The sequence below is a fragment of the Oryctolagus cuniculus genome, chromosome 15, assembly GCF_964237555.1.
Source record: "Oryctolagus cuniculus chromosome 15, mOryCun1.1, whole genome shotgun sequence".
Classification (NCBI taxonomy): Eukaryota; Metazoa; Chordata; class Mammalia; order Lagomorpha; family Leporidae; genus Oryctolagus; species Oryctolagus cuniculus.
Window position 1 is genome coordinate 28,850,030 of NC_091446.1, and position 26,410 is coordinate 28,876,439.

At 63.2% G+C, this 26,410-nt stretch overlaps 3 protein-coding genes across 26 annotated transcripts in view; 1 reads left to right on the top strand and 2 right to left on the bottom strand.

Annotated features, from left to right (window-relative positions):
* The window catches only part of SFXN3 (sideroflexin 3), a 46,223-nt gene extending 27,837 nt beyond the window's left edge, over nucleotides 1-18,386 (bottom strand). For all 5 annotated transcript variants that reach the window (XM_070057372.1, XM_070057367.1, XM_070057366.1 and 2 more), the window contains exon 1: nucleotides 17,985-18,386. In XM_070057372.1, coding sequence (XP_069913473.1) covers nucleotides 17,985-18,386 — 402 coding nt within the window. The remainder of the gene's footprint in view (nucleotides 1-17,984) is intronic.
* Nucleotides 1-19,055, top strand: PDZD7 (PDZ domain containing 7). Of its 11 annotated transcripts, XM_051824103.2 has the most exons (18): nucleotides 1-140; nucleotides 462-1,086; nucleotides 1,680-2,065; nucleotides 6,749-6,889; nucleotides 7,115-7,289; nucleotides 7,742-7,918; nucleotides 8,011-8,158; nucleotides 9,233-9,293; nucleotides 9,642-10,037; nucleotides 10,362-10,559; nucleotides 11,939-11,989; nucleotides 12,506-12,681; nucleotides 15,326-15,417; nucleotides 15,531-15,622; nucleotides 15,767-15,838; nucleotides 16,240-16,839; nucleotides 17,105-17,205; nucleotides 17,594-19,055. In XM_051824103.2, exons 3-18 carry the CDS (start codon nucleotides 1,840-1,842, stop codon nucleotides 17,981-17,983), a joined length of 3,096 nt encoding a protein of 1,031 aa, XP_051680063.1. In that variant the 5' UTR covers nucleotides 1-140; nucleotides 462-1,086; nucleotides 1,680-1,839; the 3' UTR covers nucleotides 17,984-19,055. The 11 variants fall into 11 exon arrangements, 6 of the variants coding, with proteins under 6 accessions (XP_051680063.1, XP_051680068.1, XP_051680066.1 ...); XM_051824108.2 differs by lacking the exons at nucleotides 1-140; nucleotides 15,531-15,622; nucleotides 17,105-17,205; nucleotides 17,594-19,055 and having other exon boundaries at nucleotides 491-1,086; nucleotides 16,240-16,377; XM_051824106.2 differs by lacking the exons at nucleotides 1-140; nucleotides 15,531-15,622; nucleotides 17,105-17,205; nucleotides 17,594-19,055 and having other exon boundaries at nucleotides 491-1,086; nucleotides 15,767-16,372.
* Nucleotides 18,549-26,410, bottom strand: part of LZTS2 (leucine zipper tumor suppressor 2) — a 10,295-nt gene continuing 2,433 nt past the window's right edge. For 5 of the 10 annotated variants that reach the window (XM_051824115.2, XM_051824113.2, XM_051824112.2 and 2 more), the window contains exons 2-5: nucleotides 22,329-22,778; nucleotides 21,108-21,770; nucleotides 20,439-20,714; nucleotides 18,549-19,908 (exon numbers count right to left, since the gene is read on the bottom strand). In XM_051824115.2, the coding sequence (XP_051680075.1) occupies nucleotides 19,225-19,908; nucleotides 20,439-20,714; nucleotides 21,108-21,770; nucleotides 22,329-22,736 (2,031 nt within the window). In that variant the 5' untranslated portion in view covers nucleotides 22,737-22,778 and the 3' untranslated portion in view covers nucleotides 18,549-19,224. Of the gene's footprint in view, nucleotides 19,909-20,438; nucleotides 20,715-21,107; nucleotides 21,771-22,328; nucleotides 22,779-24,505; nucleotides 25,352-25,489; nucleotides 25,735-26,410 lie in introns of those variants that run through there. The other 5 variants (XM_070057361.1, XM_070057364.1, XM_070057362.1 and 2 more) reach the window with 5 other exon arrangements.

Consider the following 26,410-nt stretch of genomic DNA (forward strand, 5'->3'; position numbering starts at 1 on the left):
TCCCAGTTCCCCGCCAGAGAGAGGGGGGAGGAGCCGCGGGCGCTGCCCCTTGTGCCTGCAGCCCCCCGGCGGGCGGTGGGCGGCCCTGCAGCCAGCAGTCTAGGTGCGCTGGAAGGAAGCTCGCGGAACGCAGGGCGCAGGTGGGCGGCATAGAGGGGCTGCCCTCTGATGGGGCGTCCGGAGGGACTCGGGTAACAGCGGGCTTGTTTACTTGATGGCTGCCTTGGCGACGGCCTCTGCCAGCTTGCCAGGTCCCCCTCCCTCCCACCCCACCTCCCGTGCACCTTCCCCAGGACCCACAAGCTCCGCCCACGGTACCTTGGCATTCGCTCCCCTTCATTGCCCTGTTCCTGTCGAACCTGTGCCCCGTCCATGTCCCCAGCCCTCTCCCTGCTCCCCCTCTGTCACCCGTTGTTTGTGTCTCCATTCTCCTTATCCCAACCCCCATTCCTGCGCCACAGTCCCCGGGATGCCGAGGGCCAGGAGGCTCGGAAGACCCGGCGGCGCCTCCGCAAGCGCGTCGGAGGGGCTCTTCCTCCGCCCTTGTGATGGGACCGCCGCCTCGCCCGCACCCGAAAGGGGGTGTCCAGAGAGAGGAGGATGCCGGCGAAGGCGGCTGCCCCCAGCCACGCGCGTACGCACTCGCGGCTCACACGGCACGCGGACAGCTCCCCCGGCGCCAGCCCGCGCTCCTGTCAGCGCAAGCTCGCTCCCCTCTCCGCCCGGTGACATTCCCCACTGCCTCAGGGATGACCACGGAGGGGTGGCAATTCCAAGAGCTAGGGGAGCTGGCTTGGCCAGCGAAAGACGCGGTTCCGTCAGGAGGAGAAGGCGAAGACGCAAATTCGCGTGACGGGTGGGGCGCCGGCGTCGGAGTGGAGAGCAAAGAGCCCCGCGGCCCCGGGCCGGGTGAGGGGCGGCTGCCGCGGGCGCCCGAGGGAGGCGCCGGGATGGAGTGATTGGCGTCCCCAGCAGCCAATGGAAGCCCATGACTTACAACGCGGCGGTGCGTGGGCGGGGTCCCCAGCAGCTACAGTCGCAGCGCCCGCGGGCGGGCGAAGCGGGCGGCCGCCCCCACGCCAGGAGGTGAGAGGGTCTGGCCCGACAATGGGGGGCCGGGAGGGCTGACCCCGGGGTGGGGTGATGCATTCTGGGCCCAGAGCTGCCCCGGGTTTTGCGCGGGATGTTGTGGGCTCTTAGCCATCGTGTCCTCCTGGAAGCGTGGGAGAGGCCCCCGAAACCTCTTCAGTCCAGGAGCGTCGTCCCCTGCTCCCGGAGCCTAGCAGTCTTTGGGGTCCTCGACCCCAGATGTCCCAGGGCCTTCGCTCGAAGCCCGGAGTCTGGTCCTCTACCCGCATACACAGCACAGGGCTGCGATGAACTGTCCTGACCCCTCGTGTGTGTACACCGCCCGAAGCTTCAGGGCCCCCGAAAATCCCATCCGCATTTTCAACCTCTGCTGAGGACTGGGGCGAGTGCGGATGGCTCAGCCGTGAGCTGGAGCCAGGAGTGAAAAAGAGGCTCCCACCTGCCTTGTGTTAATGGCTCTCATGGTGCCTGCCCAGCAGTCCTCTTGCCCGACGTGGGAGAACTGGGGGCCCAAGGCACGGGAGGGCGGGCGAGAAGGCAGTGAAGGCAGAATTCACATCCCTTCCTCCATGGCTGCTCTCCCTGCCCAGGCCTGAAGCACGCTCCTGAGAGGTGGTGCAGCAAGGGCTCCACCCCGCCGGGACCCCAGCCCTGCACAGAAGGCTCACAGAACCCAGAGCAGGCAGAGCCAGCCTCTCAGAGCTAGCAGGTTCCTTTGGATGTGTAGGGCGCCTCCGCAGCCCAGCGACCATGGCGCACGGGTTCGCAGTGGGCTTCAACCCACAGGGCCACGGAGACCTAAGCTCGGGCTCTTTGAGCTCCCTCTCCTCCCGTGGCCACCTGGGCAGCGACTCAGGCTCCACGGCAACGCGATACCTGCTGAGGAAGCAGCAGCGGCTGCTGAACGGGCCCCCCCGGGGAATCCGAGCCTGCTCGCCCATGGGCCGCGTCATCCTCATCAACTCCCCCATCGAAGGTGGGTGCGGGGCCCAGCCACTGGCCTGCCTTGGGGGGGACGGTGGTAAGGGACAGCAGGAACTAAACAGGAGGTGGAGCCAGTGCAGGGAAATGGACATCCCAGGGAAGGGAGGGAGGTCCTTGGGGACCCACACTCTCGCTCACCTCCTCTTGCCTCTCCTCCAGGCTGGTGTTTTGGGGCTCCAAGATTGCAGCAGGCTCAGATGTGAGGGACTAAGGGCACACGGGATGAGGAATGCGCCGTGTGTGCCAGCTCCCAAAGCAGCAAGGCAGGGCACTGGACTGGCCCCTTCCCGTGGACTTGATCTTTCTGTGTATCGTGTGTGTCTGCCTTTGGGGTTGGGGCAGGGTGGGGAAGGATCAGCCCACTGTGTGGCCAGCTCAGTGCTGGGCTGTGAGCACTCAGCGCCTCAGGTGCAGGAGGAGGGGACTGAGGGTACAGCAGCGAACACTCAGAAGACAGGGAACCACAAGGGGGCTGAAGGTCAGAGAAGGAGCCCCCGGGCCGGGTCTGAAGGAGGGGGAGACCTCGGTTTAGGGGTTGCCTGATGCCACTTCCTGACATGCCCAGTCTGTACCAGCCTTGCTTAGGCCCTGCAGGGGACCCCCCAGGGAGAAATGAGGCTCAGTCTCCCCCTTGCAGTCTTTGGCCGCGTGGCAGGTGGTGGGTGGAGGGGAAGGCAGGGAGCATGGCGGGGTGGGCAGCTGGGAGACAGTGGGGCTGCAGTGACAGATGTGAGGCGACGAAGAGCTGGGGAGCGCGACAGGACCTTGAATGCCAAGGGGAGGGGACCCCTGGGCCTGGGCTCTCTGTGAACAGGACCAGATAAACATCTCCAGCTCCTCTCCTCTTTCTTGGCCAACACGGCTCCCTGGCTGAATCCCAGACTGGCCTCCTCGGGCTCTGTTCCTCCCCTCTGACCCAGCTGGGCATCTCAGGCCCCCTCCCCAGGTGCTGGCAGGGGTGGGGCGTGTTGCTCCTCCTCCAGCAGTGGCCCAGTGCCCTCGCCCTGGCCACCCAGCACGCTGTGCCTCACACTCAGCTGAGCAGCAGGACCCCACTGAGGGGCAGCACTCACGGCCGGGAGCAGAAGTCCCCAGAGAACCCGGGGCCGGGGGGGGGGGCCTGCAGCACCTCCTTTGTCAGCCCATTCTAGTAAACTGTACCCCCCACCACACACACTGTGCCCACCTGTGATGCCAGGGCTGTTCATGCTGCCCCTCCAAAGACCTCCTCCAGAAACCCCCTGACCACTTTCTCCCCAGCCTTGCCCTGTGCCGCCGGGCAGCCAGGGCAGCAGCGTCTCCTAGCAGTCAAAGGACCACCTGGTCCCTACCCTGCCTCTGAGCCCAGAATCTTCCCCTCTTCCTGGGTACAAACATCCCCTGGCTCACCACAGCCTGCCCCATGTTGTCCTGTGGCTGAACAAAGTAGCTGAACAGGGGGACACTGCCACATCACCCCCCAGGAGGTTGCCAGACAAAATGCATTCTCTTTAACCTACCTCAGCCATTATTCCTTGTCTCCTTAGTTCATTCATTCATTCATTCATCAGTCCATTTAATAAAAAAATACTTATCGAATACCACGTGCTGTACAACATCCTGGGGACATACTGTGGGAAAAGATGCCAAAGTCCTACTGTGAATGAGCTTTAGTCTTGTAAAAGGATGCAGGCAATACACGAGAAATAATGAGAAAGGACGGAAAGAATTTGGAAGGAAATAATTCATGTGATGCCATAGAGTAATTTTTCTCAAACTTTTTTTTTTTTTTGACAGGCAGAGTTAGACAGTGAGAAAGAGAGAGACAGAGAGAAAGGTTTTCCTTCCATTGGTTCACCCCCTAAATGGCCAGTACAGCCAACGCGCTGCACCTGCATTAGCAGGAAGCCAGGAGCCAGGTGCTTCTCCTGGTCTCCCATGAGGGTGCAGGGCCCAAGTGCCTGGGCCATCCTACTGCCTTCCCAGGCCACAGTAGGAGCTGGACTGGAAGAGGAGCAACCGGGAGAGAATCCAGTGCCCCAACCGGGACTAGAACCCGGGGTGCTGGCGCCGCAGGCAGAGGATTAGCCTAGTGAGCTGCGGCGCTGGCCTTTTTCTCAAACTTTAAAAAAAAAAAAAAAGATTTATTTATTTGAAAAGCAGAGCATCAGAGAGAGGAGGGAGAGAGCTTCATTTGCCTGATTCACTCCCCAAATACCTGCAGCAGCCAGTGCTGGGCCAGAATGAAGCCAGGAGCCAAGAACTCCATCCAGGTCTCCAACATGGGTGGCAGGGGCCCAGGCACCTGGGCCAATGTTTGCTGCTTTCCCAGGCACATGAGCAGGAAGTTGGATCAGAAGCAGAGCAGCCTGGACTCCAACTAGCACTCTGATATGGGAAGCCAGCGTGGCAGGTGGTGGCTTAACCTGCTGCACCCACTGCACCATGCCAGTCCCTGGTTCTCAAACTTAAAGTGAGTCAGAATTGGCTGGAGGGCTTCCTAAAAGACAGGCTGGGGCCAGTGATTAGCCTAAGACGCCCACATCCCACATCAGAGTGCCTAGGTTCGATTCCCAGCTCAGCTCCTGGCTCCAGCTTCCTGCTAATGCAGGCTCTGGTGGGCTGCAGTGGTGGCTCTCAAGTGATTGAGTCCCTGCCACCCAAATGGGAGACCTGGATCGAGTTCCTGGCTCCCGGTTTCTGCCTCAACCGAGGGACCACTGTTGTGGACATTTTGGGAGGCAGCCAGTATGTGGGAATGCTCTTTTTCTCTATCTCTCTGCCTTTCAAAAAAGAAGACCAATTGGTGGGCTCCCCCCAGAGCCTGATTCGGTCAGTCTGTAGTGAAGCCCAGGAATTCACATTTTGAATACACTCCCAGGAGATGCGGCTGCGCTGCAGGTGCAGGTGCCAGCTGGGAGAATTCCTGTGGTGGCCCCTGACTTGGGGGAGGGGAGGGCCTCTGGGAAAGTAGAATCTGAGCCAGGAGGGCAGCGAGGAAGGAGCTGGCCTCTGAAAGATCTGGGCAAGGGTGCCGCAGGCAGAGGGGACAGGGACAGGGCGTGGCTTGTATGAGGGACAGCAGGGATGCTGGGTGAGAATGGCCGGAGGTGAGGACAGAGGGGTGGGAAGAGGAGGCCCTGGAGGGCCTTACAGGGCACAAGAGGTGTTTGAGTCTTGCAGAGCAGGCGAAGGGGCAGGCGTGGATGTGCTCAGGCGGAAAGACATCATCTAGTGTGCCATCTGACTCTGGCCACCCGGGGCGGGAGCAGGAGCAGGGACACAGTGAGCAGGTTGCTGTGGAGCGCCTGGAGGGTGGGGTTGGTGGCCCCAGCTAGGGCAGTACAGGCAGAGAAGGCGCCACCCTCGGAGGACCCAAGGTCCTAAGCTCACACCTCAGAGTGGCAGCCCCTGGGCCAGGGCCCTAGGAAGACCCAGAAGGGACTACGGAGAAAGAGGGCGGGGGGGCAGGGGGTCAAGGATCCGTGGCAGAGGCCGAGCAGGTCCCGAGATTCTGTAAAAGCAGTCGATGGGCAGCCGAACCTCCCCAGGGCTCCGACCTGCACCAGCCTTGCCCACGGGCTGCCCTGGGGATTTCTTTCGCAGCTGCCCTGGCCGTGCCCTGTAACCTGATTTCCCCCAGATCAAATGGAGGTGTGCTCGTGTGCATGCTGTGTGATTTCTCCCCCTGAGCCACCTCTAAAGTAAGTCTTGCCCAGGAAGAGACTTTCCCTGGGACCCCACGGACCCCCGAGTCTTGCTTGTCTCTGACCAGAAGGCCTCCCCAGGCCCGCCTCTGAACTTGCTCACTCCCTCCCCTCCTCTGGGCCTCACCCCCTCCCGGCCATGTCTCCCAAGAAGCCTGCTCTCACAGGTCCAGGCCCAAGGACCCCTCCCCTGACCGCCCTGCCCCGAGGGGAAGGCCCACTCGGCTCTGCAGCCCACTGCAGCGTGGCTGCGTCTCAGCTTCTCTCTCCACGTGGCCAGGTGTTTCCTAGAACCCTTACCTCCAGAATCACGCAGTCTAAGAGGTGAAAGAAGTCTCAGACTCCTTCCAGGAGGCCTCCGGCGGGCACTGGCCAGGTCTCAGCTTGCATGCCTCCAAAGATGAGCAGCTCACTATCTGTTCCAGAAAACTCATCCTGTGGTCCAACAGCTGAATGTTTTAGGATTTTCCTTCCGTCTCATTCCACTGTGTGGGCTGGTGCCAGGGTGGGCTCTGCCCCGTGGGTTATGCAGACAGAAGCATCTGATGCCCTCAGCGGGTGGCTCTTTGGCTATTTGAAAATGGAGCCAACAGTCATTTTTGTTGCACTAAGCTGAAGAGTGCAGACCCCTCTCTGCCCCACGCGGCAGAAATCTGAGCATCCTTCTCTGTCCCTGTGACTCTGAGTGCAGGGTTTTAGAAATGGGGGCATAGGAAGCTTATTAAGCACACATGCACACACACAGAGGGAGGGGGAGCCATGTTCCGGCTTGGGGCGTCCTGCTGCCTGCTGCTCTCACTCGCTTCCACAACCTCCTGGCCCATGGTTCCCCAAACCACCCGGGGGTACTCAGAAATAGACAGCACCCCCCCAGGGCCTGAGGTGCCTGCATCTCAGCCTTTGCAGGCCCTGAGCTGGGGAACCCAAGCAGGGCACATTGTGTGCCCAGAGGGAACATGGGCGTCATGCCTATGTCCTTGTCCCCACAGCTAACAGTGATGAGAGTGACATCATCCACGCGGTCCGGGTGGAGAAGAGTCCAGCAGGAAGACTGGGGTTCAGCGTGCGTGGGGGCTCTGAGCACGGCCTGGGCATCTTCGTCAGCAAAGTGGAGGAGGGGAGCAGCGCAGGTGAGCAGGCCCTGGGACGTGACCCTCAGCGCAGGCAGGGGCTACTGTAGTCAGGGGTGGGGAGGCAAATCCTCGGCTCTGGGGGCCTGGGATGGGCAGAATGGAGTGGGGACAGACCCCTACTCTAGCAGGGGGTGCTGGGAGCAGCTCCCCGGGGAGTCCATGCCATTGGGGACCCTTCTCCCAGGTGTCCCGTACCAGCTCTCCCCCTCTCCTCCTGTGCAGAGCGAGCCGGCCTGTGCGTGGGAGACAAGATCACCGAGGTGAACGGACTCAGCCTGGAGAGCACCACCATGGGCAGCGCTGTGAAGGTGCTGACGGGCAGCAGCCGCCTGCACATGATGGTGCGGCGCATGGGCCGAGTGCCAGGCATCAAGTTCTCCAAGGAGAAGACCACGTGGTGAGCAGCACCTGCCTGGCTAACTACCCCCACCCAGTCCACCCAGCACCGGCACCACACAAAACCCATTGGCAGGAGGGAGCCTGGCTCCTCCTGCTCTCTGGGCACCAGAAACACAGGAATGTTAGGCTTGTCCTGGAAATGAGGTCTGCCACTCTACCCCGGCCCACCCCCAAGCCGCTCTCCCAGACCAGTGGGCTGACAGCACCTGACCTGCAGGGGGCGCCGTAAGGATTAGAACTGAGCCCCAGCACCTTGTAGCTGCTCAAGAGAAAGGGGTGAGGGGTGCCGAGGACAGTTTCCAGATTCTTTGGAACCCTGAGGGGCTGCCGAAGGACCCCGGCCTGGGGAATCCCCCCAAAGGCACCCCCAGCCCCCCGCCCCGTGCACGGGAGGGGAGCTGGGCATGTGGCTGGGGGCCTCAGGCTGAGGGCCCCGCGCGGCCGTCCCAGGGTGGATGTGGCGAACCGGCGCCTGGTGGTAGAGAAGTGCGGCTCCACGCCGTCGGAAAGCGGCTCAGAGGGCGGCATGCGGCGCATCGTCCACCTGTACACCACCTCCGATGACTTCTGCCTGGGCTTCAACATCCGCGGCGGCAAGGAGTTTGGCCTGGGCATCTACGTGTCCAAGTGAGGTCGGGGGGGAGGGGGAAGCCCAGAGCTCGGCTGGGGCGACGGCGGGCAGGCTGGGACCCATCAGACGGGTGCCTGTCTGCCCCCAGGGTGGACCATGGTGGGCTGGCCGAGGAGAATGGCATCAAGGTGGGGGACCAGCTGCTGGCGGCCAACGGCGTGCAGTTTGACGACATCAGCCACAGCCAGGCTGTGGAGGCACTCAAGGGCCAGACGCATGTCATGCTGACTGTCAAGGTGGGCGGGGCTGTGGCATGGGAGGGGAGTGGTCAAACCAGGAGAAGAGCTGCCTGCACCACCCAAGCTCTAGCCCCACCCCTGTTCTGCAGACCCTGCTGCTTCCACAGCCACGCGAAAGGCACAGCAGGCCCCACTCTCACTCCCACTTTGCAACAGAGAAAAGGGAGGCAGAGCAATTCGTGGCCAGTTACTGGGCCTGGGCCCACTCCTGTTCGCAGTGGCCCGAGCAGGGTCCCTTCTGAGTAGGAGGGGCCTGCAGTCAAAGGAGCGAGTGTCCCACCAGAGGGGCTGTGGCAGGGGGCAGGGCCTGGTACTGGGTGTCCTCAGAGCTCAGGGCAAGGCTGGATTCCAGCAAAGGCGGCTGGCTTCATTATCCATGTGGGTCTCACACTTGCCTGTGAATTAGGCCTTTTCCTTCTGGCTGTGGAGGGAGGAGGTGAGGCCTGGCCCTCCCCTGGAGCCCACACCTGCCTCCTGCCCAGGCCTCCACCCACCTCGCCAGGCAGTGCCTCCTCCTCCACGAACTCCCAACACCTCCATTCCCCACCTCTCCCACATCCCATTTCCCCCTTTTCCTCCTCTCACATGGTCCGGAACATCCCTCCTTGCTCCCACTCAGCCCCTCATCCACTCGTTCCTCGGCATTTTTGAGCACCTGCTATGTGTTGGCCACCTGTGGCGCAGGGACAGTGAACAGGACAGACCAGGCCTCTGCTGCTGGGAGGTGGGGGTGAGGGGTAGACAGACAAACTGGATCTTCAGGCTGTGACAGATGCTATAAGGAAATTAACCGAGACGGGCTGGAGTCATTCACGAAAGTGCCTGTGGCCAGGGGCTCGGGGCAGGCCTCTCTGAGGAAGTGACACTCAAAGAACAAAAGGATCCGGCTGTGTGTCAAGATGAGCAAAGAATCCAGGCAGAAGCGGCAAGTGCAAAGGTCCTGAGGCACAGAGGCACTTGGTGTGTTCAGAAATGAAGTGGGTGGTGCAGCCTGAGCATGATGAGTTGAGGGTCTTAACAACGACTCCTGCCCCACCCCTCCCCACCCATACCCTCCCCACGCCCTCCCAGGACACAGGCCGGTATCCCGCCTACAAGGAGATGGTGTCTGAGTACTGCTGGCTGGACCGACGTGAGTGGCTCATGCCCCTGAGGGTGTCGGGAAAGGCCCGGGGCTGGACTCTCCAAAGACAGAAAGGGCAGGACCTCCCCACAGCTCAGAGCTGCTCTGGCTCCTGGCTGAGGAGCTGCAGATCCAATCCAGGCCCCTTCAGCCCTGGACTCCCAGAGGGGCAGAGGCAGCAGGGACTGGCCTGAGGTCTCGCAGCACGGTGGCGGCAGGGCTGCGGCACAGCCGGCGGTTCCCACCTGGGCTGCTGCCTGACCTTTGGCCCTCCCAGCCTAGGGGTGGGCTGCAAGCCTGGCAGGGCCCTGAAGCCACCGGGCCAGCCCCCAGCATCCCTGCCTCCCCTCCCTGCAGTGAGCAACGGGACGCTGCAGCAGCTGTCGGCGGCCTCGGAGAGCAGCTCCAGCGTGTCCTCCTACGCCTCCAGTGCCCCCTACAGCCCGGGCTCCCTGCCCTCGGACCACAGGGATGTCTGCCTGGGGCTCGGGGAGCTGGGCAGCCAAGGTCCAGGCTGGGGGCGGGCGGACACGGCCATGCAGACGGAGCCGGAGGCGGGGGCCCGCATGGAGACCTGGTGCAGTGTGCGGCCCACAGTCGTCCTCAGAGACACGGCCATCCGCGCCGACGGACCCCTGCCCGCCCGCCGCCTGGACTCTGCACTCTCAGAGTCCCCCAAGACTGCTCTGCTGCTGGCCCTCAGCAGGCCCCGGCCCCCCATCACACGCTCCCAGAGCCACCTGACCTTGTGGGGTATGTGGTGGGGCAGCGGTTGCCAGCCTCACACCCTGTCCTGGGCCCCAAACCAACCCTAACCCCAGTGCTTCCGCACTGGACTTTCTAGGTGTCCTGCGCGCGCGCACACACACACACACACACACACACTCCTGACCTTGCTGTAGCCCTGTGGGGGTGGAGTTGGAAGAGGAACCCCGTGCCCACTGCCTGCACCGCTTCAGATCCTGTCTGCCCTCTGCTCTCCCTAGTCTCCCTAGTCTCCCCACCCCGCACCCCTGCCCCTCGTCCTCCCCTTCCGCCCACCCCTCCAGCCCCCCGGGTGCTCCCTCGTGTCTGCAGAGGAGAAGAAGCAGCGGAAGAAGGAGAAGCCGGGGTCCCCTGGGGAGAAGGGTGCCCTGCAGCGCTCCAAGACACTGATGAACCTCTTCTTCAAGGGAGGGCGGCAGGGGCGGCCGGCAGGGGATGGGCACAGAGAGGCCTGGACGCTGGACGGCGGGAGCCCGGCCAAAGCCCGCCCGCACCTGGACCTGGACAAAGGTGTGTGCGGGCTGCATGGGACAGCTGTGGCAGCCAGCAGCTCTGGGTTGAAATTCCGCACTGCCCCCTGTCAGTCACCACTCCACCCTCCGTGGGAGCCTCAGTCTCCTTGTGTGTGGAATGGGAGCAGCACTGCCTGTTTGTTTAGCAGTGGTGGGAAGTGAGTGCATGCGTGTGTGCGTGTGGGTTGCTCTGAGCTTTGTCTGGCACAGGCAGTGAGAAGGCGCTCAGCAAATGCAGGGCCGCTGCTGTGGCTCCCGGCTCCCCATGGCACACAGAGGGAAACTGAGTCACAGCACAGTGAGGAAGTGTGAGGGCCAGGCACGGAGCCCTGTGTTCGCTGGGGCGGCGCTGGGTGGGCGGTGAGGGGGGTGTGCACTTTTCTAGGGCACCAGACGTCACCCCCCTGGCCAGACTCCGCAGGCCCTGCTGAGTTCTAGAACCATCCTTGAGCAAGGCCATTCTAGATTATTAAGGCCCTGGGCAGAAGGGCCTATCCCGGCATATGCGTGGATCAGGGGCTTCCTAACAGCTCTCACAGGAATCTCTAGTGAGTGGCAGAGGCTGAGAGTGGGTAAGTTCCTTGGAGGTGCGTGAGGCAGAAGCTCAACTCAAACACACGTTAAGTAGGCTGGGTATAGCTTTGCACCGAGACACCTGTCCCCTGCCTGGCCATGCCCTGGGCTTGGAGAAAAGGGGGCCTCCCCCGATAGGGGATGGGGGCGCTGTTGCTGGCCTGGCTGGGGTCACCTGTGCTGAGCAAGTCGCTGCGATGGAGCAGACAGGCGGGTGCTCTCTGGCCTCCTCTGGCCTGCATGGAGGACATGGGTGGAAGGCGGGGGCTGTGTCCCCAGGGGAAAGCCAGAGTGCCATTTCCCAGATCGGGTGGGCACCAGAGGCTGAGGAGCCGGCCCTGCCCTACCTGGGCTGGATGCTCCGAGGCTCCAGATGCTGGACCCACAGGCTAGACAGATGCGTCCAGCGGGGGCTCCACAGCCCCTCCCTCATGCGCCCTCTCTCCCCACAGCTCCCAGGGCCCTGCTCCCTCCCAGCTGTCCTCCCTCTCTGGTTCCTCTTTCCCACTCTGTCCCCTGAAGGTAGGTAACTCTACCCCTGAGCCTCTTCCCTCTGGAATTTGCTTCCAAATGAAACCCCGCAGGCAGAGCCTGGACTGGACCCTCTCTTGACCCAAAGCGCTTTGACCCCATTGCCCGTGAACGAAGTCGCCGGCCTGAGCTCATGACCTTCAAGCCCCTGTGGCCAGGCCCCCATCTCCCTGCCCTGTCTGCTCCGTTCCAGCAAGTCCAGTCCGAATGCCCAGACTCCACCTTCCACACTGGGGCCTGAGGCCTGCAGCTGAGCCTGTCTCTTCTCCACAGCAGGCAGCGTGGGGCCCGTGCAGAAGTTCGTCACCTGGAGACTGAGACGCGGTAATTCACACATCACTTCCCCCAGGCCTGGCGTGCAGCAGCGTGGCAGCCGAGGGTGCATGTCGGGGGCCTGTGGACTAAACTCAGTTGGGGTCCACGTAGGGGACCAGGCAGGTAGATGCTTTTGGCAGTAGCTCAAAGAATTGCACTAAGCTCAGGAAAGATAGCGCTGTAGATGACTATTGGGGTGAACTTGGGGGCTTCTGTTGGGACTCTCCAAGACGGGTTTTGGTAGCCTGCGTTAGGACTCCAGTGGGGCACAGATGGTGCATTTTTAGGGGGCGTGGGGGCCCTGGACTAAGACTGTGTTCAGGAATAGCCTGGTATGGGGTGGGTGTCAGGCAGTGGGAGGTGGGGATTGGCACACCACTGGTGGGTGGGTTGCTGTGGAAGACCATGCTGGGAGCAGATGGGCTGGCCTGGGATCCCATCCACTGACCCTCCATGGGGAGGCTTCTGCCCTCCCCTCGACGGGGTCTGACTCCTACATCACGGCCGTTTGTTCCTGCCTCACAGATCGGGACAGGGGCCGGGCCCTGCTCTCTGCCAGGTCCAGGAGCCCCTCCAGCCAGCTGCCCAATGTAGACGAGCAGGTGCAGGCCTGGGAGAGCCGACGGCCTCTCATCCAGGACCTGGCCCGGAGGCTGCTGACTGATGACGAGGTGCTGGCTGTCACCCGCCACTGCTCCCGGGTAAGCCCCCAGTGCATCCCCAGCCCCCTGCTCATGGGCACTGTAACCCAGCCCCTCACCTGTTCAGGCCACTGACCAGTCTCTGGGCTCGATGATGGGAGACCAGGGGTCGGTAAAAGCTGCAGCAACTTCTCTCTCTCTCTCTTACACACATGCACAGACACACACACATACACACACATGTAATAACTAGAACCAAATACCCACAGTGACAAATCATGGGATTTCTGTGAAGGAAAAGAGTATGAGAAAATAACCCAGAAAGTGCACTTGCAGTGGTGTAGTCTGGGAAGACCTCCCTGAGGAGGTGATATTTAAGGAGAGGTGTGAAGAAGCGGGAGTGGGAAGAGAAAGTCCAGCAGTCATGTGCCTGCAGCCTCTATAAGCCCCAAGCCCTGTCCCCATGCCTCCTGCTCTTGGGTCAGCCAGCAAGCCTGGCCTCCTGCAGCCCCCAAACCTACACTCTTGTCCTCTGTCCCTTCCACTTCGAACAAAACCAGAAGACCCCAGGGTAGGTCAGATTTGGAGGAGACCCTGTGGTCTGATCCCTGGGAGGCAGCAGAGCGGTGGCTCACCCCTCCCTGCTCCCGTGCCCCGTGCCAGGCTCCCCAGGAGAGCACGCATTGGTGTGTGTCCTGTGCAGGGCGAGCCCAGGGGGTTCAGGAAATCATTTATGCTGGTTCCCCACCCCTTAGCTTGCTGGGGGCGAGGCTGTGTTTGCATCTGTGTGTGTGGCTGGTGCACGTGTGCATCCTTGCATAGTCATCTATACTTAGGTGGGGTCATCCATGAATCCCTTTACCAAGGTCCCGTGCACAGCAGAGCAGCAGATGGGTGCATGCTGGCGGGCAGCTAAAGTCTTTTGGGCCAAAGGAAGTGGAGCACTAACTGTGGCAGCGGTGGGGACCGCCCTCCTGTGAGCCTGCAACTCTGGGATCTGGCCACTTGGTGGGGCTCTGTGTCTGTTTCTTTAGCGGCGCCTCTCTGGATCCTCCACAATCCCCACCCCTCCCCCGGGTGGTCAGGGCCACTTCTTACTGTGTCCCTCTATCAACTGCAGGGCTCTACACACCGCCTCGACGTGACCCGGGCCCCGTCCACACCCAGGCATGAGGCCCTGTAGGGTGGAGCACTGGCCGAGTGATTAGTCAGACCCCAGGCTGAAATCCCCAGGCCACCCTCTCTCCCTCTCTGAACCTTTTCCACATGGCCTCCAGACCCAGGATTGTAAACTGCCTCCGTGGTCACTGCACACGCCAGCTGCTCACTGTCATGTTCAAGGCCCTGCCTGGTTTCACCTCCCACCCACTAATCAGCTTGGTCTTCCCGCTGCCACCTCTGAGGCTCGCTCAGGCCGTGAGCTGCATGATTTGACAGGGTGCTGGTCACTCGGGAGTCATAGCTCATGCAGCCCTACATGGCTCCCATGGCCAAGTTAAGCCCCCCATCCACGAGTCACTCCACGCCACCCCAGAGCACTTTCCTCCCATGCTGTTCCCTGCGTCTCTAAGTGCCGGCGTGATACCCACTCTGCCCCTCCCCGTCTGAGACTCCCTCACCCCCATTACCGGGGGTTTATAGCTCACTGGGGGTACGTGGCTCATCTTCCCTTCACTTCCACCACAGACAGGGTCTTCATCACCATGTGGGCTGCCCCTCCCCCAGTACAGGGCCTGGCCCTTGGGGGCTGCCCGTGCAGGTGTGTGCACACGTGTGGCTGGGTCTACACAGTGTGTGCAGGTGGGACTTCAAAGAGATCATGGCACAATCAATTTGAAATCTAGGCCATTTGTTCATAATACCCGTTTTCCATGAATTTGTGAAGGCTCTCTTATATCCCTAGACAGAAGGGGTGTAGTGTGTGTGTGTGTGTGTGTGTGAGACAGAGAGAGAGAGAGAGAGTCCCATTTGTGTCTTATTCATTTTCAGGTATTTATGAATAACAGGCTGTCTCCACCAGGGCATACTGTGTCTGTCTATGCCCATAGGTGTTCTGTGTTGGGGGGGGTGGGTCCCTGAATCAGGCTCCCTCTCGCCACTAGAGGGCAGTGTGCTGCCCAAGGAGGGTGGCTGTCCCTTTATTTGGTTCCCCCCAGTCAGCTGGGTGTGGCTAGTGGTGCCCCGCAGGGCCAGGCAGAGGGGCTTCCACCCCCAGGGTACTGACTGGAGAGCCTCCCCTTCCTCAAAGTTTCTATCACAGCCAAGAACAGAGCCTAATGCAGGGGTCCGCGTATAGCCATGGGCAGGGACAGCCAGGCTCAGCCAGGAGCTCGGCTCCAGCTCCTTCCTTCTGCCTGCCGGTGGGGGCGGGAGGAGCAGCCGCTCCCTGCACATCCTTTTCCGGCAGCAGCTGGACTCCTCAAGTTCCAGGCCCTGCAGACACTTCCTTATCTGTGTGGCTTTGAGCAAAGTCCTCCTCCCTTCTGAGTCCCTGTTTCCTCCTCAGGGAGATGGGGGTAGTTAATGTCATCTCAGGACAGTGGATAAGTGAGAGACCCCATGGAAAAGGCTGAGCCAAGTGCCTGTCTGTCCCCAGGCTGTTCTGGTTGTTACTATTTATGGCCGTGACAGCCTTCGGTGTGGAGGGCCAGAGGGCTCCCAGGACCCCAGACTGCCCGCCGACCTGTGGCGCCTCTCTCCACAGTACGTGCACGAGGGTGGTGTGGAGGACCTGGTGAGGCCCCTGCTGGCCATCCTGGACAGGCCTGAGAAGCTGCTGCTGCTGAGAGACATCAGGTAGGGTGGCCCAGGGACCAGGAGGGGGTCCCTGGCGCCTCCCCAGGGCTGAAAGCTCCCTGGCACCTCCAGGACTGAGCCCCTGCCCACCGCCATCTCTCATCCTGCCCCAGGAGTGTGGTGGCGCCCGCGGACCTGGGCCGCTTCGACAGCGTGGTGATGCCCGTGGAGCTAGAGGCCTTTGAGGCCCTCCAGGGCCGGGCAGGTCAGCAGCTGGGCCAAGACCCCGCGGGCCCGCGCCGGGGTAGGGCTGGGAGCCCAGGGCGCGACGGGCATGGAGGCTCGCCGAGCTCTGTCGTGGGTGTCCCTCAGGGAGCCTTGCCTCTGACCTGTCCCTCCCTCCCACCAGTGCGGCCTCCTCCTTTGCGACCAGCACGGCAGGACACGCCGCCCAAGCGTCACCTCATCACCCCTGTGCCTGGTCAGTGAGTCTCAGGGCCCAGGGAGGGGCTCCCTGGGAGCCTGGGAGGGACGCCCCCCCCCCCAGTACAAGCCCTCGACCACCTGTGCCATCACTCACTTGGTTGAGGGTTTCAGCCCCACTTGCATTTGAAATCAAGCCTCATTCTGCGCAATAATCTCCAGGAAAGTATGGCTTTGGGGTGCTAGTCGTATTTTGTGCTAGGCGTGTTCAAATAGAACGCTGTTCAAATAGAACGCTAACAATTCCAAGAGAAGATAACAAAATACTATTATAATAGAACATGTGTGTCGGCGTCCGGGCCCAACCCAGGCCTCCCCCCCATAGCTCCCACCCCTCACCAGCCCAGGCCAGGCTGGGAGGAGGGGCGGGGCAGCCTGACCTTGGCCCTCTCCCCCCAGACAGCCGCGGGGGCTTCTACCTACTGCCTGTGAATGGCTGCTCCTCGGAGGACGAGGACAGGGATCTGAGGGACAGGCTGGGGGGCCTCAAGGTCTCCCTGAGTGCCTCTGCCCCCCGCCACCCGCACGACGGGATCCCCCCGCTCCAAGACGTGCCAGTAGATGCCTTTGCGCCCTGCCGCAGTGCCTGCACGCCCCCTCCCCAGCCACCCCCCGTCGCTCCCCGGCCCCCGCGGCCTAACTGGCTACTGACAGAACCCTCGAACCGAGAGGACCCTCGGCAGAGCCAGAGCCAGAGCCAGGACCGGGCCCAGAGCCGCAGCCGCAGCCGCAGCCGGGGTCGTGGCAAGTCCCCTGGACGCAGACGCTCCCCTTCCCCAGCGCCCATCCCCGCCCTTCATGCGGCCAATGGGTGCTACCACAAGCCGCGGAGGGCCAGGCCCCCTCTGCCCCGACCTCTGCAGGAGCAGTTGACCAGGGCAGGGGCCAGGCAGGGGCCTGCGGAGAACGGGGCTGGGAGGACGCCCCAGGAGGCAGCCCTGGAGGCCCCCAGCGAGGAGCTGAGGACTGTCACACTGTCCAAGACCAAGCAGTCCTTGGGTGAGTCTCCGGGGGAACCAGGCTGGCATGGGGACTCCCGGGCTTGGCTTTGGAGGGTTGTGGCTTAAGGGTGCTGGGCGCAGGAAGAGAAGCTGGGGTGCCGAGGTATAGGTGACAGGGTGTGAGCCGTGACTGGGGAAGTGCGTGGAGACCTGAGTGGGAACAGAAGCTGGGATTTGGGAGAGGTCTGGGGCCCTGGATTTGGGGAGGGAATCCTAGGTTCCTCCTGAGAACTCTGGGTTTCGGGGTGTTTCTCCCTCACCAGGCATCAGCATTTCGGGGGGCATCGAGTCCAAGGTGCAGCCCATGGTGAAGATAGAGAAGATCTTCCCTGGGGGGGCCGCCTTCCTCAGTGGGGCCTTGCAGGTGGGTGGAGGCCACCGGGCCACTCCCTGGGCGCAGAGCTGAATTCTGGCAGAGTGGAGGCTGCTCCACACTCAGCTTGTAAACCTGGTGGTTTAAAGCTGGTTGGGGGGCACAGGGGTCAAGCACTGGGATGATCGGTCCCCTCATGCTCCCTGGACCTAAAGATGGCCCATCCTGTTCTGCCCAGAGCCCCAAGGGACAAAGGGCCATTGTCTGTGCCCCACCCTGCCCCCAACAGCTCTGGGCACAAAAGTCCCATTGTCCATCCCCTGTACCCAGATGGGGGAGGAGTGTCCTGGCTGGTGGAGGTGAGAGGGCACTGCTTTCGGGTTGGGGGCAGGGAGGAGGTGAGGAGAGGAGGAGACTGATTCTCCCACCTCCCACCCAGGCTGGCTTCGAGCTGGTGGCAGTGGACGGGGAGAGCCTGGAGCAGGTGACCCACCAGCGAGCAGTGGACACCATCCGCCGGGCTTACCGAAACAAGGCTCGCGAGCCCATGGAGCTGGTGGTCAGGGTCCCCGGGCCTGGCCCTCTGTCCTCACCCCGTGACTCCGCTGTCACTGATGGCCGCCTTCCCGTCAACCGCTCCCCTGCCCACCTACCTCTTGATACTATTCAGGTCCTCTCCCCTGGCTCTCAGGACTCCTGGACCACCTCCACTGTGGCTGACCTGCCCCGGCGGCAGACTCCCAGCCCAGTGCCCCCCCCAGTCCTCCAGCCTCCTGCCACTAACACTAACCAGGCCTCTCCCCACGTACCCCGCCACCCTTCACACTGACCTGATCTTCCCTGGGCTCAAGTCCTCTGCTGCCTCCCATACTTCTCCTGAGAACCTCGCTGCCACTCAGGAACCTCCCCTCCGGCCCCACCTGCCTCCCCAGGGCTGTACATTGGTGGCTCTGATCTTTGCACCCCTCCCCTCCATTCCCCTCCCACTTGTCTGTAAGGCTCCCTCCTTTCCAGATAAGCCTGGTGTCCATGGAGAGTGCTAGTGGGCAGCCTGTGCCAGCTGCGCGCTGTTCCCCAGCCTCCCAGAGACCAAGTCCCGTGGGCAGGCACTTTCTCCTAACACCCCCACTGTTGATTCTGCACACTCTGAGGGGTGTGGGCTTGCAAAGGGGCCTTCCAGGGCTCCCCATCCCCAAGCAGCGCCAGTGCCTCAAACCCTGAGACCACGTCATGTTGTGAGCCACTAGGACCCCCCACTCTGCACTGGATCTGTCCTTCCTCCTATACCCTGTCTCCCTAGAAGAGCTCTCTGTGGGGAGGGGAACACCCAGGAGACAGATGGGGTCAGGGTCACACAACCTCCCCCAGCGTGTATGCACTTGACCAGCTCGTTCTTTTTTTAAAAACAAAAAAGGTTTTTAATTTTTTCTTTGGGTTTGTACAAATTTACAGTGTGAAAAATATACACTTGAAAACGAGGCCATAAACCTGGGTGTTGGGAGGGACTGCTTGGTCACAAACACAAATAAACAAGACATTTCTGAGTTCTTCCTTTGGTCTGACTTCAGCCCCTCACCTGAGGAGGGGGCAGCAGGGCTGGAGCCTGGGGAGCGGATCCCGGTCCCAGCCCCAGCCCCCAGCCCAGGCAGGGTAGGGGCAGGCACATCTGGAGCAGCTGGCGCCATCTGGCTTTCTCTGGCTTTGGGGTGGGGGAAGAATGTGGAGATGAGGGGCCCCTTCCCCTCTGAGCTCTCCTGGCTGGAGTGGGCTGGTGGGCATCTGGGCTGGATGGTGTTGGCAGTGGCACTGACAGCAACTGGGGAGTGACACAGATATAGTGAATGGGGGCTCTGGGTGACAGTGAACACAGCGACCCTCGAGGGGCCTGACCTTGCTCCTCCACATCACACGGCAACCCGAGTTCTCGCAGAGGCCCAGGGGCTGAGATCCCAGGGAAACGAGTGGCCCCGGGGTCCTCTGACCCGGGGATGCTCAGTGGGTCCCGGGGCCCGAGCGATCTGTGGCTGCTGCCCCTGGGCAGAGCTCCCTGCGGAGCGAGACGCCCCGGCCCTAGATCTCGGTGGCCGTGATCTCCTCCAGGCAGATGCAGGGGGCCGGCTCGGCCAGGCCCAGGTCCGCCAGCTCCCGGGCCTCCAACTCCAGGCTGAGCTGCTGCAGCTCCTGCTCCAGCTGCCGGTTGCGCCGGCACATCTGGATGTAGTTGTGCTGCAGCTGCTTCTGGTAGCGGATCACCTGCTCCTTCTCCGCCTGCCAGGCCAGCCGCTCCCCGTCGAAGCTGTCCCGCTGCTCCTCGCCACGTCGCCGCTCCCGCTGCAGCTCCGCCCGCAGCCGCTCCACCTGTGCCCGCAGGCTGCCCCCCACCCCGGCTGCCGCCCGCTGCACCTTGGCCTCGTCACTCTCAGCCAGGAGGAAGGGGTCAGCGGCGGCAGGGGGCGCAGGGGGCTCCCGGAGCCCAGCTGCCTCGGCGTCCAGCTGCCCGGCCTTCTCGCGCAGCCGCTCGGCTTCCTTGCGGTGCCGCTGAAGCTCCTGGGAACAGGTCTCCAACTCCAGCTCTCGTGCCCGGGCTGCCTCCTGCAGGCCCCGTGCCCGGCCCTCACTGACCCGCAGCGCCGCCCGGGCCTCCCGCAGGGCCACCCGCAGGGCCACCAGCTCGCTGCCCTTCTGCACCAGCTCTGCCTGAGACTCCTTCAGTTGCTGCTTCAGCAGGGAGATCTCGCCCGACTTCTGGCACACCTAGGGTGGGAGGGGTCAGGACAGACGGGAGTTCCTGGGTGACGACGTGCTGGCCGCTGCACGAGGGAGGGTCCCACTGTGACCCCCATTTTACAGATGGAGACACCGACATCAAGCTGCTGCAGCGGACTGCACACTCCAATCTTATTCCTGTCTTTAAGGCATCAGAAAGACCTGGCGGAAGCAGCACCGAGCCCAGGGCCTGGGCAGCAGCGGGTCTTGCAGGGTGGGAGTGGTTGGGGCACTCCGGTGTCTTGGTTAAGAGTGCAGACGATTAGAGCCACACTACCTGGGCTCCACGTTTGGCTCTGCTACTGCTAGGTGTGAACTGGGCCCCAGTCTCCTTATCTACACAGTGGGGAGGTAAACAGTACCAACCTCACAGGCAAGGTGGCAGAGCTGGGGCGCCACTGGCTATGTGGGCACTAGCCCAGGGAGGAGACCCAAGGGACTCCCACCCAGAAAGGGACTCAGTGGGCTCCTCATTTCACAGCAAGGAAGGGGAGGCCCTCCGGGGGTGGCCGGCTCACCTCCCACTTGGTCTCCTCGAGCCGCGGGCCGAGCTCCCGCTGTTCCCGCTCGAAGGTGGCGCAGCGCCGCTCCAGCTGCTCGCGCTCCTGCAGCAGCTGCGCGAAGTCATCCTGCAACTGCCGCTTCTCCTGCTGCAGCTGGAACACCTGCAGCTGCAGCAGCTGCTGCGCCCGCTGCGCCCGCTGGGCCGCCTGCTGCGCCTGCGCCTCCCGCTCCCACGGCCGTGGCCGCTGCCTCTCCTCCAGCACCTGTGCGGGAGAGGGCAGACCTGGGTCCTGGCAGGTCCCCCAACGGTGGGTGAGCGCCGGCCCTCCTGGCTCCAGGGGCCCACTGCCCTGGCTTCTGGGAGGGGAGGTGCCACCGAACCAAAGCGATCACAACAGCGGTAGCAATGACTTCTATGCCAATAGAGACGAGCACCACATAAGAGCTCGCACTTAAACAGCGCTCGGGAGGTGCCAGGCGCCGCTCTAGGCAATCTGTGCTCTTGCCTTCCTCACCTCTGAGTTACCCCCAGGGCCAGAAAGATTCCCCTTCATAGGGAGGCTGAGGCTCAGGAAGGTTAAGGACCCACGTTGCCAAGAAGTGCTCCTGGATTCCCAGGGCCTCTGGCCATGCGGTGCAGTCTCCCCCCGCCCGCAGGCCCCCCGTTCTGCCGCTGACCACACCTGGCACACGGTGGCCTCGCCCTCGTCCAGACTGTCCCGCAGCTGCTGCAGCTCCGCCTCCCGGTCACGCAGCTTTCCTTCCAGAACACAGTGCAGCAGGGCCTCGTCTGACGGGGGTGGGGGCGGTGGGGGCGGCGGGGAGCGCTCCCCGCAGGAGCTGCTGTCAGGGGAGGCCCGGGCCCCGCTGCCCAGGAGGCCCCCAGCCACGCGGCCCCCCAGGGATCCTGTGCTCTTGCTGGAGGAGGACCGGCCGCTGTCCGAGTGGGAGGGCCCAGTGGGGGCCCCTCGGGCTGGCCCAGGCAGTGGCCCCCGAGCAGGGCCGTGGGAGGACAGGTGTCCGCCAGGGGAGCTGGCAGCAGGCTCAGCGCCCCCAGTGCTGTAGGTGGGCAGGCTGGACAGGGAGTTTCGGCCAGAGTCAGACAACGTTCCCGACGGGCAGCCACTGGCCCAGCCGCTCAGGGCCAGGGGTTTGTCGGCAGCCGAGGAGGAAGAGGAGGAGGAGGAGGAGGAAGCAGGGCCACCAAACAGCTGTGTCAGGCTGCCCTGGCTCCCGGACAGCCCGGTGGCCCGCGGCCCCAGGAAGCCAGGCAGGGCCGGAGCGCCTCGAGGTTTGGGCAGCACGGGCTTGAAGGCTGTCGGGCGGATCAGGATCTTCTCCATGTTCTGAAAAGAAGTGCCGAGTGGCCTGGGGATGAGCTGCCCATGCTGCCAAGTCCCCCTTGCAGCTGTCTGACCCCCCACCCCGTGCAGTCCCAACAATCGCTACCACTGCCAAGTGCCTCCCGAGCGGCCGCTCGACGCCAAGCGACTAGGAAGGTCTCGCTCTCATCACCACCGACCACTGCCCGGGCCACAGCTGCCTTCTGCCAGCATCCCCACGTTCCACGCGGGAAACGGAGGTGCCGCATGGTTAAGGCCTTGCGCAAATCTCACGGGGAGTTAGTTGTCTGACAGTCATCCAAGCAACCAACACGTACCCAGCACCTGCTAGGCGCTGGCCCCATGCTCAGCACTGTCTGAGTCACTTCTCCTAACAACCCTACGAGGCCAACCTGCGGCTCGGACCTTACAGAGACAGAAATGGAGGCCCTGACTTCCTTAAAGTCCCACAGCAAATCGAGGCAGGGCTGGGCTGGCGAAGCTGGAGCCCACGCTCTCCTCTACACAGGCTTCTGGATCCCCACCTCCCCTCAGGGCCCCAAGGAAGGGGCTGGTCCTCACCTTCTCCAACTTTCCCGAGACAGGGATGAGCTTGGGTGGGGGGCCACGGAGGTGGGCACTGCGCGCCTGCTGACCTCGGGCATCCTCCACGTCGCTGCTCGGGCTGGGGGGTGACTCTGTCCGGAAGTCCTCATTGATGTAGGTGAAGCTGGCGCCGGGCACAGTCTTCCTGGGGGGCACAGCTGGGCACAGTGGCTCCTGTGCCTCGTAGCTACCCCGCAGCAGCCCATCCTGCTGGCGGAAGAAGGTGGGCCCCGGAGGGCCATGGTGGCGGGAAGGAGCAGGTCCGCCGGGGCAGGGCCGGCCGGAGATGAGGCTGCTCACACTGCCCATGGCTGGAGCTTGTGTGGCAGTGGCGGCCTCAGGAGCGGGCTCCAGCGGCACTGGCAGAGTGTGCACGATGGCCATGGCGGTGGAGGCTCGGGCCTGGCCAGGGGCCTCCAGGACAACCTGTGAGCAGGGCACTGATATCAGAATTCCAGCATCCTATACCCTAGCTGGAGCCATGGCTCAGTAGGCTAATCTTCTGCCTTGCGGCGCCGGCACACCGGGTTCTAGTCCTGGTCAGGGCACCGGATTCTGTCCCGGTTGCCCCTCTTCCAGGCCAGCTCTCTGCTGTGGCCTGGGAGTGCAGTGGAGGATGGCCCAAGTGCTTGGGCCCTGCACCCCATGGGAGACCAGGAGAAGCACCTGGCTCCTGCCTTCGGATAGGCGCAGTGCGCCGGCCGTGGTGGCCATTGGAGGGTAAACCAACGGCAAGGGAAGACCTTTCTCTCTGTCTCTCTCTCACTGTCCACTCTGCCTGTCAAAACAAAACAAAACAAAAAGAATCCCAGCATCCTATACCCTCTCCCTATACAAGGCCTTGAGTCCCTGTGCTGTCCCCTGATCCAGGCCAAACGCCTTCCTGACATGAGTAACAACGCCCTGACCCCCCCCCCCCCCCAAGGCTCCTCTTCCAAGTACTGGCACGAATCTCATTTCTCTCTGGGCCCCAGACCACTGCTCCCTGGTCTGCACAGGGCCACCAGGCAGAGATGAAGGGATCGGAAGCCTGCACAGGGCCACCTGGCAGTGGAGGCCCAGACCCAGACCTGCAGCCCCACGGAGACCAGGACTCAGGTTAGGCAAGAAGCCCTCTCTCCCAGCACCTGGCCCAGGTCCCCAGTCTCCTGGGACAGGTGGCCTCGTTACAGGGCAGTTTGGGCAGCGACAACCTCAAGGACACCACCAGCAACTCAGACAATAATTAGGGAACAAAGAGCCAAGGCCAAGCAGCGCCCCACCTCCCCCTATTGGGCCTCAGTTTCTCCCAGACAGAGAGGCGGCAAGGGTGGAGCTGGCCAAACAGGCAGTCCACAGCTCTCAGGGCACACACACCTGCCTCCTGGAGGTGATGCAGGCACTTGCTTGTTTCTATGACAACCCCTACCCTCTCCATACCCAGTCAGGGTGTGACATGGGGCCTAAAGGAGCCTTCATGGGCGCTGCCCGACTCCAACCTCTATCAGAAGCTTCCAGCTTCCGCCATCTCCAGAGAAACCCCGATGGAGGCGGAAGCCCCACCATCACTTCTGGCAGCTGCTCCAAGACCTCACCACCTCCCCGGGCTCTGCTCCTTCCTGGAAGGGGAGAGCAAGCCTCCCTGGGGAACTCCCTCCGGTCCCGAGGCCGCAGAGCACCAGGGCTCTGGCATCTGCCGAAATCATCATGCAGAACGTGCAGGCCAAGGAGGCGGACAGAAAACTTCCTGGGAGTAGGAATGTGTGCGTGTACAGGTCTTCATGGCCGCCTTTATGCCCAGGGGCAGCAGAGTGAGCACTGCGTGCCAGGAATAATGCGTGTGAAAACATGAGTGTGTGTTTGGACATGTTCAATACATACACCCGTCTAGGTGTGAACTAACGTGTGAACCTCACACGTATGCGTGTGTAATTAAGGGTCACCATGCAAGTACGCAGGAGTAGTAAATGCACAGGTAACAGGTGAGTGTGCTGAGATGCTGAAGAGGAACCCAGGACATGGGTTCCCCCCCGCGAACTCCTGTGTGTGCACAGCAGGCCGGCCAGAGCCGGGTTACCCACAGAGAAGGCTCTGAGGGCAGGCATGTCGGGCACCGGGGAGTGCGAGGGAACCCGCCAGTTTTCACTCTGGAGTGTGGGGAGAGGGGGAACCACCTTTGTCCGAGCTGTTCCCCTTCTTTCTTGCTTGTGTTCCATCGAGTTCATCCCTTTCCTCTCTACCCAAGTGAAAAGACACCAAGAACCAGGTCGGTGTCAGTCCAGACTGCCGGAGGAGCTGCTGGGAGCAATGGTGGGCCTGGCTGCAGGGCTGGGGCCTGACAGCACCCCAAGCTCCAGCCCTGGGCAACGCGGGCACCCGGGAGCCTCCTCCTCCCTCTGCAGGGCCACGTAAGGCACGGACAGGACGGGGGAAGGGGCTGCTAAGGGGGCCATGCGGGCTGGCATTTCTGTCCGCATTTCTCCTCTTCAGGGAGCACAGAGAAAAGTGAAAACTGAAGGAAGGCGATGGGCCCACTCGGAGAAAGAGCCAAAGGCCGAGACAAAGGCTCAGGGAGGCGCGGGGGTCAGGCGGCCAAGGAAGCCAGGCAGGCCGGCCCATGGCGCCAGGCCCCGGAACCGCAAGAGGCCAAGGCCCCCCAGACCCAGAGCGACGAAAGCCGGCCAGCCAGGCCCAGCCAGTAGGACTCCCGCTCTCAGAGCCCGACTGAGAAGGAGGGGCAAGCCGAGGCTCCATTTTGAGAAATGCGCCGTGGCTGTGGGCAAAGGGAACCCCTCGCTCTCCCGAGTAATCGCCGCGGTGGGCAGGACGGAGGGCTGAGGGCTGGGGCTCAGCCAGGGCCAGCGACGGCTCTGGCCGCGCTCCGAGCTCGCGCAGACCTGTTTTGGGGGCTGAGGAGTTCGGGAAAGTCGCCCTCCCACCTCAACTCCAAGAACAGTCACGCAGGCTCAAGTCTGGGATCCGAGTTCCCATTCCGAGGCAGGAAGCCGGGACCCCTCCCCCCGCCCACCCCCACTCAGCCGACGACCCCCCCCCCCCACCAGCACGGCGGCCGCCGAACGCCGCCTCCCCTCCCGACGCCGCCGCACAGAAGTTGGGGGCGACCCCGGGTCTCCTCCCGGCCCCGGCCTCCCCCTCACCTCCGCCGCGCTGCTCCATGCTCAGCCCCGGGCCGCCCCAAGCGCTCCACAGGCGCGCCGCCCGGCTCCGGCCCGCGCGCGGCCACTCGGAGCGGCCCGACCCGGCCGGGCCCCGCCTCCGCCTCGGCGGCGCACCCGGCCCGGGCCAGTCCCCTCCCGGCCCGAGTGGGCGGCGCGGCGCGGGGCGGCGCGGGGGAGGGGTCCGAGGGGCGTCCCCGCCCCGGGGCGCGGACACGCGCAGGCACCCCACGTCACGCGTGTCTGCTGGGGCGCACGCAGGGGCTGCGCGGCGGCGAGCGGGACCCCTCCCGCCGAGTCTCGGTGACTGCGTGTCGGACGGCTCGGTCGGCTGTGGATTCGGCGGGCGGGTCACCCCCTACCAGAGCCGGGCCCCGGGGCCAGCGGCAGCTGGTCATTGTTCGAGCACAAAGGGCCAAGGCGCGGCGCGGCGGCCCCTCCCCCTCGCTTCTCTAATCGAAGCCCGCCCCAGACACTCTCCAGCTTCAGAGTCCAGAGCGGGAAGCCGAGGGTCAGCTGCCCGCCGCTCCTCGGCTGCCGGGGCCCTGCGCCCCAGCACTAGTCGGGGGCCGCGGCCAGGTCCCTGCCTGGCCCACCCCACAGCGGGCTGGAGGCGGTACACGAGGATCTGCGGAGGCGGCGCCACCTGGCGGTCGGTTCTCAGAGCACATCTACTCGCCCCCCGACCCAGGGGGGTCTTCTCCCACTCCACAGCCCGTGCCCGTGGACGCCAGCCCAGGCCTGCCCTTGGCGCGGCTCTGGACTCCCCAACTTTCCCTTGGAGTCGCTGGCTAAGAGAAGGGTCATTGCCCGGGGAAGGGCGGCTTCTGGCCTCCCCAGTGGAAAGGCACAGCCCAAGCCTACACCAGCTTCCCACCAGACAACATTCCACGGTCTCCTCAG

What these genes read in the sequence shown, in the direction of transcription:
- PDZD7 (XM_051824103.2), top strand. Translation starts at nt 1,840, where the DNA reads ATGGCGCACGGGTTCGCAGTGGGCTTCAACCCACAGGGCCACGGAGAC. An exon ending in TCACCCGCCACTGCTCCCGG is followed by an intron (nt 12,682 to 15,325) that starts GTAAGCCCCCAG and finishes CTCTCTCCACAG; the next exon opens with TACGTGCACGAGGGTGGTGT. An exon ending in CTGCTGCTGAGAGACATCAG is followed by an intron (nt 15,418 to 15,530) that starts GTAGGGTGGCCC and finishes ATCCTGCCCCAG; the next exon opens with GAGTGTGGTGGCGCCCGCGG.